This window comes from Suillus plorans (genome assembly GCF_016647745.1).
Source record: "Suillus plorans strain S12 chromosome Unknown HD556scaffold_16, whole genome shotgun sequence".
Lineage (NCBI taxonomy): Eukaryota > Fungi > Basidiomycota > Agaricomycetes > Boletales > Suillaceae > Suillus > Suillus plorans.
Window position 1 is genome coordinate 400,652 of NW_024537400.1, and position 13,132 is coordinate 413,783.

Genomic DNA, 13,132 nt, shown 5'->3' on the forward strand with positions numbered 1-13,132 from the left:
GTAAGTACACAACCACTTGTGACCTCCTGTGACGGCAATATTTGAGGTGCACTAACAAATAGTTCAAAAGACTAGAACAAACAGTGATCGGACTTCAAAATAAGTCGCGGCAAATCGGCAAATCGAACCGTAACCTATCGTCCACCATACCCAACGACAACATCGACATTTATGGCTTCGTCCCGTTCATCCGAGTCCTCGTCGTTGTAATTAACAACGAGCTCAAACTCATCTAGAATAGCTAATGGTATTATTCAACGACGCAATCGAACTCGTCAAAATCAAAAGCATTTCCCTTGAGCACTTCCACACCGTTAATATTCTGACATTCAAGCTTCAATCCTCTTTAACTCGTCAAGAGCCGCAAATTCCGCAGCAACGTCTTCAGGCAAGATATTTTCTAAATTATTATGCATCACGAGGCTCGGTCGAGAGAGGTGTCCACGCGAAGGATGCTTCAAGATTCTACGCAGTCTCACCAGCAATGCTAACCTCTTCAAGTTCACGAGTGTACATATCGACTGCGGGTGGATTTCCCATCTTTTACAGCGCTGTGTCAAAGGTTTGCACGTGCGCTCTACTTCACCTACAATTAAGAGGATCGTCACGGCAAAGACCTTGAGTGCCAGTGGTTGATTTTCGAAATTGATTGGAACAGTCATGCGAGGGTGCGTTCCTCAACATACACCATCTTATTTCAGGGATGTCAGTTTTTATATTCTGTTGAATTCAAACTGTTATAAGATCTAAATCACATCTCTGCAGGCTCCCAATACAATATCGGTCGACATGGAATCAATCATCACGTCTTATTCGAAGGATGAGCAAACCAGCCAATGGCCACCATCACCGAAAGAGAACTCACAAGCTTCATCCAAAATGCCTCCACGATATTCCTCGGGAGCACGTCTGCACGCCTGTGACAAGCATCTCAGCCTGGTTTATACTTCACAAGCAAATAAAAGAGTCCTACGTCATTGCCTCGATTTCTGCGATGCCAGAGTGGAAGTCCATTTCGTTCGGCTTGATAATAGGGACTCGCTTCCAGATTTTGGCGCCAACATATAAAACAGGGAAAAGCATCATGGGCAGATAATTTGTCATGAAAGTTGCTGTTGACCAATTATCTCTCAGGAATACCTCCCATGCACTGAACTGGAGACCATAAGCCCAAGAATCGCTTCATTATATCGCACATGCGAAAGTTAAACTCACCAACAACGTCACAAGCGATGCGCCGATGGCCCACCAGGCGGCGAAGGGCTGAAGCCGAGAGGAGTACGGGAGCTCACTCATCTTGTGCCCCTGCGCGAGGAAGCCTTTGCGGAAGCGCAGATAGATGACACCGATGCCGAACCAGGTCGTGAGGCCCGCAGTGGCACACATGCTAGAGAACCACGTGAAGACCATTCCGGAGCTCGTGTTGACCGCCATGTAGGCGAGGAGAGAGAAAGAAGCACACATGGCTACTGCGACGTAGGGAAGCCCAGACCGCGAGGTACGAAGGAATACCTTTGGGGCATTGCCGGAGGCGGCGAGGCCATCTGAAAGTAGATTAAATTGGATGCAGTGCTGTAGACATAATACTGAAGCTCACGCAGGCCTCTGGAGGAAATGTAAAGGTTACTGGAAGCCGCGGACCAGGCTGATGTCAGTAAAGCGGCGTTGATCACCTACAGAGGCATGAGAAATGCATTATTGTATAACGCAACGCTTACTGAGGGTAATCCTTTGATGCCAGCTTGGTTAATTGCAATTACAAATGGAGACGCAGAAGCATTATCAGAGTTTACGTTCAGTAAGGGGTTGTTCGAAGGTACCAGGAGACCGATAACAAATACGCCGCCAATATAAAATAGTAGGATCCGGATATAAACACGACGGATGGCCTTGGGGAGATTCCTGCGCGGGTTCTTGGATTCTGCAGCCGCCATCTGGTCTATTTCAACCTCAAAAGATCCAAGGAAGAGCGTCACGACTCACAGCCACGACTTCTAACCCAGAATATGCGAATGCAGCTTGCGTTACTGCACGAGACCAGCCTAGAAAACGACCTGTCATGCCACTTATGTTATAAAATTGGACAAATGGACCAGGGTCCTTCCAGTAGCGAAATCCGATACGATCATGGTTCGGGCCACCGCCAAGGTCAAGGATGATCCCAAAGATGATGAGACCAACAATCGTAACAACCTTGATAGAGCTGGCTCGCCCCTGGCGTCAGGCAAAGAAAACAACTTAAGGGAAAGATAACCCTACGCGAACATAAACTCGGTTTCACCATACACACCTGCAGTGAAAATTGAACTAGAAGAGCGTCCAAATAGTGTGAACATTTACCAACGCCACTCATGTTAATCCCGACGGCAACAACGAGACACATTGTTATCCATACTGCGTTGTTTACACCAGGATGCCAGAAATTTATGATGGTAGCGGCTGCGGACAACTCGGCTTGGATATAATCAACGGCATTCGTTGGGAGATGATTCGGAGACTGTACCTGGCAATGTTACCTGATGGGAGAGACATTCAGAAACTTGAAACATCAAGCAAAGGGTCACATTACCGTCCAATTGTACCATAGATTCCATCCCAATGCAAATGAGAATGCTGGATCAACAAAGCGCTCGGCAAGCTTGATATGACCACCGGCAATTGGGAGATAAGAGATCATTTCTCCGATGGTGATCTAGTAACAAAACAATGAAGAATAAAATCGGTGAATATATACATGACTGACCATCACACAATAAGATATGGACCCAACGAATATGTAACCTAATAAAAGGCCTAGAGGACCGCCATTCATGAGTGCCGACCCGGTCCCGAGGAATAGTCCTGTGCCAATGACGCCGGCAATGCTGAAAAAGTAGGGACTCAGTCATTGAAGTCAGAAAGGTTGACAGGCAAATACCTTATCATTGCAACATGACGATTTTTAAGCTCTCGGTGGAGTTTGAAGTCCGGTGGTGGTGTATAGATGTCATTACTGCTTGCGCGCTCTCCTGAACCAATATCAACCTCAAAGGCTTTCTCCTTGTCTGGAGAAGAGAAACTATTGCTCATTACTATGGCGTGAATAGATGAACGGAAGGCGACTGGAAAGGGACCCACTTTAAAATTATACTTTATATAGGCCCCTGGTATCTCAGGCAGAGATGTTGCCCATTAGACAGCGATAGCGGTGATAAAGATTGCAAAAATGAACATGGGAATAGCTCAAGTATGAGCATGCGGCTGCTTGAATGGTGCTAAGAATTGACAAGAGTGGAAGAAGGTATCCTTACGTCTTATCGGCGCTTCGCAGCTCTGAAAAAACAAGCGCAAGTGCTACCCTGCAGCGCTACTAGCCTTAGCATATATAGCCAATCGTATCATAGACTCATAGTGGCAGGGCAAGCAGCACAGTGGGGTAGAACATGTGAGTGACACGTGACTCGGACCTCTGCTTCTGAAATTGCATGGGGAGCAAGCTGCAGCAGTACTTGGTCACCGTGGCTTTCTTGAATACATCTAGCTCGCTTTCTTCTTCTTAACTACTTTTCCCCCTCATTTCACGCAAGGACTGCCCACACCAAACTATCCTGGATTTTGAATTTACAGGTGCAGAATTGCTGTGGACATATGATGAGCTCCTCCCTCTCGATTCGTAGTCTCAGGTCCGGTGAGTTCGTCAGTTTCTTGGGCTTGGACTCAGTCATTTATGAGCAGTAGATGTCACAGAACCCCTTCATCAAGTCAAACTACTGTCGGCACTTCGGAGTGGTAAGAAACCACCTCTCTCTTCTCCCACCTCATAGCAAACCCTCTCCACAGGTGATCCTGCTCTCATACATCCATTTCTTGCTGAAATTGGCAAGGAAAGACGAAACTCTGTCGATGGAGACATTAACACTGGAGCTGCTGCCCTCCACCTCGCTATACGCTGCGCTTCCGGTAGGTCATCACTTTTGCTTGCCACTCCCGCCTTCCCTCACCCGTAACCGAAGTCGGTACCGTACAGCTACTCCTATCTCATAGAGCGATATCACCCAATGGCGTGCACCCACCAGGTTCTGGGACCACCCCTCTGCATCTTGCAGCATCCCTCGGTCGTGCAGACATCGTAGGCGTGTTGCTCGACCAAGCTGGCATTGACGACACCCTCCGTGATAACAGCGGAAAAACATGCAAAGATGTGGCAAGGTCAAAAGAAGTTATCCAAACGTTGGAAGGTACGTACTCTCTCTCTGTGTCTCTGTGCCTTCTTCACCAACGCCGCTCCTAGATTCACGTTCTTTTTTGAACGCCTCATACAGGTCGCTTTTACGCTCGTATATTTTATCTCCCATGGATGCACCCCCAAATGCTGCATTAGTGGCTCTATTGGAATCACCACGGGCACATGGACTTGATTTGTCGTACTTGGACGATGCATCTGGCACTTCTCTGCTACACGAGGCAGCCAGGCGGAAAAACCTGCGCCTCATTGAACTAGCCGTGCGGGCAGGAGCGAGCGTTTTTGTGCGAGACCGCAGGGGGAAAATGGCATACGAGGGCGCAGGAAAAGATGATCACGTACGGGTATTCTTGCGACAGTGTACGTTCTCCTTACGCGCTCCCTTACCCACTGTGCTCAAACCAACGACAGTCGCAAACCATGATACCTCTCTTATTGAGGTCCCGTCTTCGGAACCTCCTGTCATGAAGGGTTATCTCAGTAAATACACCAATGTCGCTAAGGGCTATAATACTAGATGGTTTGTCCTAAAAGATGGTGTATTCTCATGTCCGTCATCTCTCACCTCTTTTGTCTATCCATGGCGCTCAACCTCCTGTAGATTACCGGCACCAAGAAGACGAAGGCATAGCTAGCCGCGGTGCCATCACCATGAAAACTGCCATCCTCAAAACCTCGCCTGGCGGTGACAAGACGCGGTTCGAGATCCACTCGACCCCATCTCGAGGACATACCACTGGGCAAAAATGGTACATGCGTGCTAATCATCACGTCGAGGCTGCCGGGTGGACGCAGGCCCTTGGGAAGAGTATACAATGGGCGCGGCGCGATGAGCAAGTGCCGCGAAAGAGCGGGGAAAGCGAGTTGAATGCTTTGAAGCCCAAGAGTCTGCGTACGAGCTTCCAGTCGGTGATATCAGTGCGGCGAATGGATGCGGGTACCCGCGGCGGGGGGTCACAAAGCTCCTTTATGGGTATAACAGATGAGAGCATGGAGGATGGGCTACCTCCTGAGACGAGCAAGGCAGCTAAAAGCCCTTCTACCTCGGAAAATGAAGAGCGCAATTATAATTCTTCAACGTCGGTCCTCACGCAGTCGCCTCCTCACAATGCAACTTTTGACTTGCAAGGGAATTCGGCTGCAGCACAAATGGAACTCACCGCCCAGCTTCTGTCTAACCTCGCACTACCACCAGATGCGGCGCCCAGGACACAAGAACTCCGCACAGCGCTCAGGGAATCGTTCGCGATCGTACAAACGATGATAGATGAGTATATCCAGATGGCCAAGGACCGTGAGGAGTGGTGGAAATCTCAACTACAGCGTGAGCGTGAGAGACAGACTGTGTGGGAAGAGAGCTTACAAACTGTCGTGCGGGAGGGCGAAGTCCTGGAACAAGAACTGCGCATGCGGTCTCGGAAACGAGGTAGCAGATTCTTCGATGCTGGTATAAACGATGCAGGTGGCGGCATATTCCGACCGCGCCCTGCGACCATGGCCCTTGTATCTCCTGTGCTTGAAGAACCCTATTCCTCACCCTTGGTGCGCCCTGCACCAATCACTATTGTCTCCTCGCCTAAGGAAGTGAACGGCCTGTCCACATTGACTGTGTCATCATCACCCACAAGTGCAGGGGTCACGCCGACTGCACAGCGTATACCACGGCAAGATCAGGAGGATGAAGACGCCGTCGACACAGATGAGGAAGATGAATTCTTCGATGCCATCGAGGCCAATGCCCTCCCCAACCTCGTCGTCAGCCAATTGCTATGTAGCCCAATGCACGTGGTACCTGCGTTGTCCTTCATGAACGGGGAACATTTCGCAGGCTATCAAAATTTGAGGACGCGGTTACCTATAGGGTCGGATAACAGGCCAAGCACGAGTCTGTGGTCTGTGCTGAAGCACAGCATTGGAAAGGATTTGACGAGGATTAGTTTTCCCGTCATGTTTAATGAGCCGACGAGTATGTTGCAGCGGATGGTGAGTTGTCTTTGGCTAATGGATATGTACACACTGTCTTATTTGAGTGAAGGCGGAGGATATGGAGTTCTCGGAGTGTCGTAAGTGTCTCATTTATGCGATCGCTGGTCATCGTAACTCATTGGTTGATAGTCCATGTCGCTGCCCGGGAGCAAGACCCTCATCGGCGGTTAGCATTTGTGGCCGCGTTTGCAATGTCAAATTATTCATCGACCATCGGTCGTATAGCTAAACCATTCAATCCTATGCTTGTATGTACCTTCCATGCCTTTCACGTAGTCAAATACTCAACCTATCCAGAGTGAAACATTCGAATACGTCAGACTCGACAAGGAGTATCGCTACGTATCTGAGCAAGTCAGTCATCATCCCCCCATGTCAGCTTGTTGGGCAGAATCGCCGTATTGGCATTATTATGGAGAGGTTTGTTACATTGTTGTTTCGCATGATCCACTGATACTTATCCACACCAGGTCGACGCACAAAATAAATTTATGGGAAAATCTTTCGAGATTCGTCCTACTGGCGTTGCGCATGCTGAACTTCTTCTTCCTGAAGAGTGGGCGCCCGACTACCCTAAGTGTACTACTGCTGGCATCCAGGGCAAAGTCGTCGAGCACTTCTCGTGGAAGAAAGTCACTACCAACGTCTCCGGATTCATCTTAGGCTCTCCCACTATCGATCACTATGGTGACATGATCGTGAGTGATTTGCTCTTTCTTCTTCATCATGCGTCGACACTGAAACTACATTGCTACAGGTCACGAATCATCGCACTGGCGACCAGTGTGTACTGACATTCAAGCCGAGAGGATGGCGGGGCAAAGACGCATACGAAATCACTGGTGTCGTGCGAGACGCAGACGGAGAAGTAACCCACGAGGTAGCTGGACGGTGGAACAGCCAGCTCATATGTCGCGCCGTCGGCACAGGCAGCGGCTTCCTACACCCTGACGCTACTGTAAGTGGACCCTCTTCGCCAAACCACGCCGCAGAGTACATCCTCCTCTGGCGTAACTCCGAAAAGCCCACCGCACCTTTCAACCTCACGCCGTTTGCCATCACGCTGAATGACTGCCCCGATGAAACGCTAAGGCCATACTTGTGCCCGACAGACTGCCGTCTGCGACCTGATCAACGGGCGTTTGAGATGGGGAAGTATGAGTTTGCGAATGGGTTGAAGATGCAGCAAGAGGAGCGGCAGCGAGCGACGCGGCGTGCAAGGGAGGAGGGGCGCGCGCCGCCGCATCGACCTAGATGGTTTAGGGCGGAGACGGATGAGGATACTGGGGAGAGGGTGTGGGCGCCGTCGAGGGTTGGGAATAGGTTGGAATATTGGGTAGAGAGAGAGAAGGTGTGGGCTATGGGAGGCAGGCAGCCTTGGAAGGATGTGGAACCTATCTTTATAGAGGATGATGTTTAATTATTCACGGATGGAGCAGCATCTGTATTTAATTGTGGGGTCTTTTTGTGAACCTGGCAATGAAAAAGAACAATACACGTACAGCCTGATGTCGACTCGGGGACGATGCAGTCCTCAAATGTTACCGTGACCCTCCAAAGATCAAGAACAGCCTGAGTATGTTGGCAGATCGCAACGGTAAGGGTTTTGGCACTGCTTCCTTGTTTAATCAAACTGCAGTCTCGTCAATTTTTCCAAAATCTCGAACTGGAATAGACTGCGGATAACAAGCATATACGTGAAACAGTTTTACCATCCAATGCACTCAGTACATAATTAAGGGCCGACGCGGCTGGTCTTGGAATTTGTTGATTCCCTTGTAGTACAGTTTCAAGTGCAAGAAGGGGATAATATTGGAGTGGTGCTTCCCGAGACCCGCTCAGTCACCAGCTGCGGCGGTCCTGCGCCAGCCTTAAATTACGGTACTTGCAATTGTATGTAGTGCAACTTGACATCAAAAACATTGATCAGATACAAGCCAAAAAACTTGCCCTGAGCAAGGTTCGAACTTGCGACCTCAGGATTACCCGAATACACTCGGTCATATATAACATATGAGACCTGCGCTCTAACCAACTGAGCCATCAGGGCTGTGAAGCATGCCGGTCATTATATTATATCACCCCCTATATCTTCAAAGTCCTCGATCCCATGATCAATATCAATATTAATGTCAGGACGTGGGACACGGAATGCGGACAGCAGCTTGCCCCAAGACCACTCCATGGACGGCATAGATAAGCTCGGACTCTCTACAGCTTTAGCAAAGGCACGCAAGAGTTACCAAGAAGGAGGGATCCCGATTGGCGCTGCCCTTGTGTATCACGGGTCTTCAACAGATCCAAAAGATGCAGTTGTTCTAGGATGTTCGCACAACTCACGCATTCAGAAGTCATCGGCTACGTTGCATGGAGAGATAGCTGCCTTGGAGGATGCAGGGAGACTCAAGGCACAAGTTTATAGAGGATGCACGATGGTGAGACTCCGAGCGATGTGTATGGGGTTGATAGTGCGACTTACTGATATTTGGTGAATAAAGTACACGACCTTAAGGTGGGGGTGATCGTCATGCGTCGCTAGTTCTATCAATTACTCATGACTCACCGCATGAATAGTCCTTGTATCATGTGCACAGGTGCAATCATACTTTACAAGATTCCACGTGTCGTTATCGGAGAGAATGAGAACTGGGTGGGAGGAGAAGAGCTGCTGAAAAGCCAAGGCGTCGAGGTCATAGTGGTTGATAATGCAGAATGCAAGGAGCTCATGAAGAAATTCATTGTCGAAAAACCGGAGGTGCGTCATGATGGTCTATTACGGATGGCATGTTTGCTATAATTGACGATCTATGTGCAGGAATGGAACGAGGATATCGGTGAGATCCAGTAGAAAAGTCTGTCTACACCTGCCTGGTAAAATGCATACGTTCATGTCACAAGATGCATCATGAAGATCCCACTGTCACCGTCACAGCTTCTCCCAGTCCGTTCTTCGTCACCTCCCTTATACTGAGATCTACAGCACTGTTGCTGCTAATGATTGCCTGCACTTGCACCTTCGTCTTGCCCTTGGAGGGGTTGGAACGCGAAAGTGATAATGAAGCCAAGAATGCTTCTTTTGAGATCGTCTTCTCCTTTACCTCCTCCAACTCTTCTTCCTCCTCGTCCTGGGGCTCGTCTTCATCGTCTTCAAATTTTTGTGGCTTGACATGTTCGATCCTGACTCCCTCGCTGACTTCCCAGAACTCGAAGCCAACTCGATCTTCAGACCCACTGATATCCACCTCCACAGTGACAGTGCGCCTGCATGGCAAAGGCGTCTCCTTCAAAATGAGAGGTACCCACACTCCACCCAAGCCGCCCTCTGCAGACACCTGAGGAACCAGAAGGCCGATAGTACGGCTCGTAGCGCTGACGCTGCTAGTTCCATTGCCCTTGATGAATGCCTGGCGAACCTCCTCAGTTTCTCCAGCAAGGCGAACAAGCAGTTGTGCTTGGAGGGCACATCCACGTGCCAGAATAGTGGTTGGGTCGCCGATACCACCGCCAGCGACTGTGCCTGCCTTGAAGGGCGTAATGACGTTTTCGGTAAAGCCTTCAGCTAAGGTCTCATCCAGGCCTGGCAAGCAAGCGCAACCGCCGATATACACAATCTCATCAACGTCATACAAATCCACCCCTGCGCTCGCGACAAGCTCCTTCACCTTTGCGTAAACCTTGTCATATATGGAGCGCACCTCCATGTCAAATCGGAGTCGGTTGATGGAACCGGTGTAGTCGAGACCATCTTTGAGTGACTCTACGGAACACGTAGCAGCACCAGGACTCGCACTAAGCGTGCGTTTTGTGTGCTCAACTGCGAGTCTGAGTTTAGCTTCAGCGCGCTTATCAAGGGGATCAGAAGCAGGCGCTACAGTTAATGGCGTTTTGGTTTTTTTGGTGAATTCTTTTGCAAAGAATTTGATCAACTTGGAGTCGATATCATCGCCACCAACAGAAGAGTCAGAGATGGTTGCGAGTGAGTACGCGAGGCCCTCGCGGACCGAAAGGAGAGACAGTTCGAGGGATGATGCGCCGAGATCGACAATGAGCTGTGTTCGGTCCGAGGAGATCTCCTCTGATCCTGCGGCAGTACAGACGGCAACTGCACCTGCATCATCAAGCAACTGAAGGACGTGAACTCCAGCATCCTCTGCAGCTTTTATCACCGCCTCTCTCTGGGCGTCATCAAACCACGAGGGTAAGCTGATTACGGCACCGAGTACCTTTCTCCCAAGGAAGTCCTCAGCAGATTGCACGAGCGAACCGAGAAATATTGTGGTCACTTCGGAAACAGTTAGGACGCGCTCAACCTCGATGGGCTCTGATCGTGGAGTAGCAACTTGTGATGCCGCAGGTGTATTGCTAGCGGTAGTTTTAAGAGGTAAGGGCGCGGGTTGCAGGACCTTGACCTTGTATGCTGGCGTGTCGGGTAGCGAAGGGTGTTGTATGACAGGCGCAGAGACGGACAAAGCCGCCTGTGGTACTTCTGAGAACCTGCCATATACCTTCAGACCGGATGCAATGATGAAATTCATCAAACAACGCACTTCTTGCCTAGAAGGTTACGGAATCCTGTAATAGTATTTTGAGAGTTTTTGACTAGCTGGTGCCTCGCTTGGTTTCCGATATACTGAGAAGATAAAACTTGGGTAAGTGGTATGAACAGGAAGTAGGCTACCACATACCATCTCCTCCCCTTGAAATGCGATAGCACAAGCGATCTGACGCTCTCCATCTTCGTTTGCTATGCACTCGGCGATGCCTTCCTATCGTCCCAAAAAAAATTCTATGTGAGATTTCGGGATTGACAGCAGGAAGAAACGCACTTTTGTTAAGACTGCGATAGATGCATATGAGTTACCAAAGTTAATACCAACAATGGAAGGTACTGCAGAGATCTCGATAGGAGCCTCTGCAGTTCCATTCGGGATGAGTCCGTTGGGCGCCATAGTCTATGTAGGTTCAAAGGGTATGAGGACGATCTGATCAAAATTGAACAGTGCGGGAAAAAAAATCAGTCACGTGCGAATGCCATTTTAAATTTGGCGTAGCAGATTTGTCCCTCGGGTCTTCCCATGTCCACCTGGCATATATCCTTTTGACCTTATCTTAGGCTGCCCTGTTATCTGACCGGTACCACTGGCATGCCCAGTGATGGTGGAGTCGGACATAAAGGAGTCCGGATCAACAAGGGATAAGATATTTTAGCCATCAGTCAGCATAGGTACATATATTATACGGGGGCCGCAAATTATTTAATGCCACGAATTCGTATTAAAGGATATACGGCGACGAACGAACATCTCGACTGAGATGTGAGTATTTTCTCATATTAGCCATATATTTTACTAACGAGTCCAATAGACTGAGATTACATTTTTTAGCTCTCGGTTTCACCCGCCGAGTTGTCAACCGCAACAGATGACTCGTGCTGCCCAACGTCTCCTAGCCATACAAAATGCACTCACAAACATTTCTGTTAGTGATGACCAGAAGGTGGACAACTTCATTTTGCCAGATGGTGCGGTCATGACCGCCAAGGCAGACTCTGTATCGCCGACGAATTTCATTCACATCGATGGATTGATCGTGTGCGAGTATCATTTACTCGATCGGACCGCACAGCTCGTCGTTTCAGCTGTCGGTACGCAGTTTGAAAACACCGCATCACATGTACCAAGCTTTCAGGTCATTGAGATCCTTCCTTCCTCCCAGGTCAGCTCGCCACAGACATCTAGAAACGACATATTCGTAAAAGATATGTGGGCGACTGTGTACGCACTCTTCACGCTGTACCACGATCAGGAGATCATCCCGGTTGTCCTGTCTCAAAAAATCAATAATAACGAGGAGCTACGCTCGTATTTACTTCGATCCGGCCTCGGTCGTACGGCGCATGCGCCTACAGCTTCAAAGGAGGAAATATACTTGCACAGAGCCACGTTCTGGCAGGGCGCGGGAACACGAGGATACCATAATCGCGGTTGGCTACCTCCATCGTCATTTTCAGTTGCGCCTTTTCCCTTGATCCCGTCATTCACCCGTACACCCATTGTCATTTCCGGGCACCCCCTTCGTCCACCAAAGCCTGAACCAGGAGAAACGCTATTTAGGCGATTTTGTCCATCCATAGGGGAGACTCTAGAGTTCACGTACTTCGATCTCCGCAGCGGATCGACTACTTCAAAGCATCTAGACATCTTTCATCGTTGGCATAATTCAGAGCGAGTGAACAAGGCGTGGGGAGAACGTGGCTCGCTGGAGAAACACAGAGCATATATCACGGAAATAATGAACGACCCTGGTGTTCTGCCTGTAATAATGAGCTGGAACGGCGAGCCCATGGGCTATGCGGAGATCACCTATCTGAAGGTACGCATCTTGGGCTTTCTTGAAAATTGGCTAAAATGGTATGCAAGGAAAATCATGTGGCGCCCTACATTCCAGGTGGTCCCGGAGACTGGGACAGGAGCCTCCACGTCCTTGTCGGAGAGGATAAATTCCGTGGTACTGTGCGAAGTAAGTCGTGTATTCCCGCATGCAAACCTGGTCTTACCGACAATATCCGTGCAGCCAATCTGTGGCATCGTGCTCTGATACACTACTGCTTCTTGGCGGACCCCCGCACCGAAAGTGTGATGGGTGAGCCCAAAGCTGATAATCCCTCCATCATTAAAGTGGATTTTGACTCTGCCATGCATATTAGAACAGTAAGTGGAGCATGAATTCTACTGCGACTGTCTGCTAAAGTCCAGGTTCAGATTTTTGATTTTCCCTATAAACGCTCTGCACTCTTCTGTGTTCCCAGATACCGTTTCTTCAGGATGGACTTGCTGTAACAATGATACGTTTTGTTGGAGAAAAAATACCCTGTAGATAGCGCAAACTGGAGTGAATAGACAGGACTGAGGACACAATGCTGAT

The 13,132-nt window shown here is 49.2% G+C and overlaps 5 protein-coding genes and 1 non-coding gene across 6 annotated transcripts; 3 read left to right on the top strand and 3 right to left on the bottom strand.

Annotated features, from left to right (window-relative positions):
• Window positions 1–827: 827 nt before the first annotated feature.
• HD556DRAFT_254911 (amino acid permease/ SLC12A domain-containing protein) lies at window positions 828–3,425 on the bottom strand. Its single transcript, XM_041310038.1, has 13 exons — window positions 3,291–3,425; window positions 3,118–3,243; window positions 2,918–3,064; window positions 2,744–2,864; window positions 2,570–2,692; window positions 2,504–2,516; window positions 2,341–2,454; window positions 2,260–2,290; window positions 1,984–2,203; window positions 1,719–1,934; window positions 1,598–1,673; window positions 1,216–1,544; window positions 828–1,155 (listed from the first exon to the last, which is right to left on the bottom strand). Exons 3-13 carry the CDS (start codon window positions 2,923–2,925, stop codon window positions 970–972), a joined length of 1,437 nt encoding a protein of 478 aa, XP_041162528.1. The 5' UTR covers window positions 2,926–3,064; window positions 3,118–3,243; window positions 3,291–3,425; the 3' UTR covers window positions 828–969.
• Window positions 3,426–3,446: 21 nt separating this feature from the next.
• On the top strand, window positions 3,447–8,000 carry HD556DRAFT_1356539 (Oxysterol-binding protein-domain-containing protein). Its single transcript, XM_041302499.1, has 13 exons — window positions 3,447–3,667; window positions 3,718–3,768; window positions 3,820–3,939; window positions 3,993–4,217; window positions 4,271–4,582; window positions 4,634–4,771; window positions 4,824–6,205; window positions 6,258–6,285; window positions 6,338–6,456; window positions 6,506–6,628; window positions 6,679–6,906; window positions 6,966–7,652; window positions 7,713–8,000. Exons 1-12 carry the CDS (start codon window positions 3,628–3,630, stop codon window positions 7,626–7,628), a joined length of 3,429 nt encoding a protein of 1,142 aa, XP_041162529.1. The 5' UTR covers window positions 3,447–3,627; the 3' UTR covers window positions 7,629–7,652; window positions 7,713–8,000.
• Window positions 8,001–8,155: 155 nt separating this feature from the next.
• On the bottom strand, window positions 8,156–8,258 carry HD556DRAFT_t49. The gene has a single exon. It is a non-coding gene; the product is annotated as a tRNA-Met (tRNA).
• An 81-nt stretch (window positions 8,259–8,339) lies between these two features.
• On the top strand, window positions 8,340–9,084 carry HD556DRAFT_255079 (cytidine deaminase-like protein). Its single transcript, XM_041310039.1, has 4 exons — window positions 8,340–8,643; window positions 8,707–8,720; window positions 8,783–8,963; window positions 9,024–9,084. Exons 1-4 carry the CDS (start codon window positions 8,392–8,394, stop codon window positions 9,054–9,056), a joined length of 480 nt encoding a protein of 159 aa, XP_041162530.1. The 5' UTR covers window positions 8,340–8,391; the 3' UTR covers window positions 9,057–9,084.
• On the bottom strand, window positions 8,932–11,157 carry HD556DRAFT_1465426 (Hsp70 protein-domain-containing protein; the record flags this gene model as incomplete). Its single annotated transcript, XM_041308346.1, has 4 exons — window positions 8,932–10,702; window positions 10,756–10,838; window positions 10,894–10,974; window positions 11,035–11,157. 4 exons carry the CDS (start codon window positions 11,155–11,157, stop codon window positions 9,112–9,114), a joined length of 1,878 nt encoding a protein of 625 aa, XP_041162531.1. The 3' UTR covers window positions 8,932–9,111.
• Window positions 11,158–11,486: 329 nt separating this feature from the next.
• HD556DRAFT_1356547 (acyl-CoA N-acyltransferase) lies at window positions 11,487–13,100 on the top strand. The gene is given in 5 exon segments (XM_041302500.1): window positions 11,487–11,544; window positions 11,564–12,580; window positions 12,628–12,727; window positions 12,782–12,918; window positions 12,970–13,100. 4 exon segments carry the CDS (start codon window positions 11,630–11,632, stop codon window positions 13,045–13,047), a joined length of 1,266 nt encoding a protein of 421 aa, XP_041162532.1. The 5' UTR covers window positions 11,487–11,544; window positions 11,564–11,629; the 3' UTR covers window positions 13,048–13,100.
• Window positions 13,101–13,132: the final 32 nt, after the last annotated feature.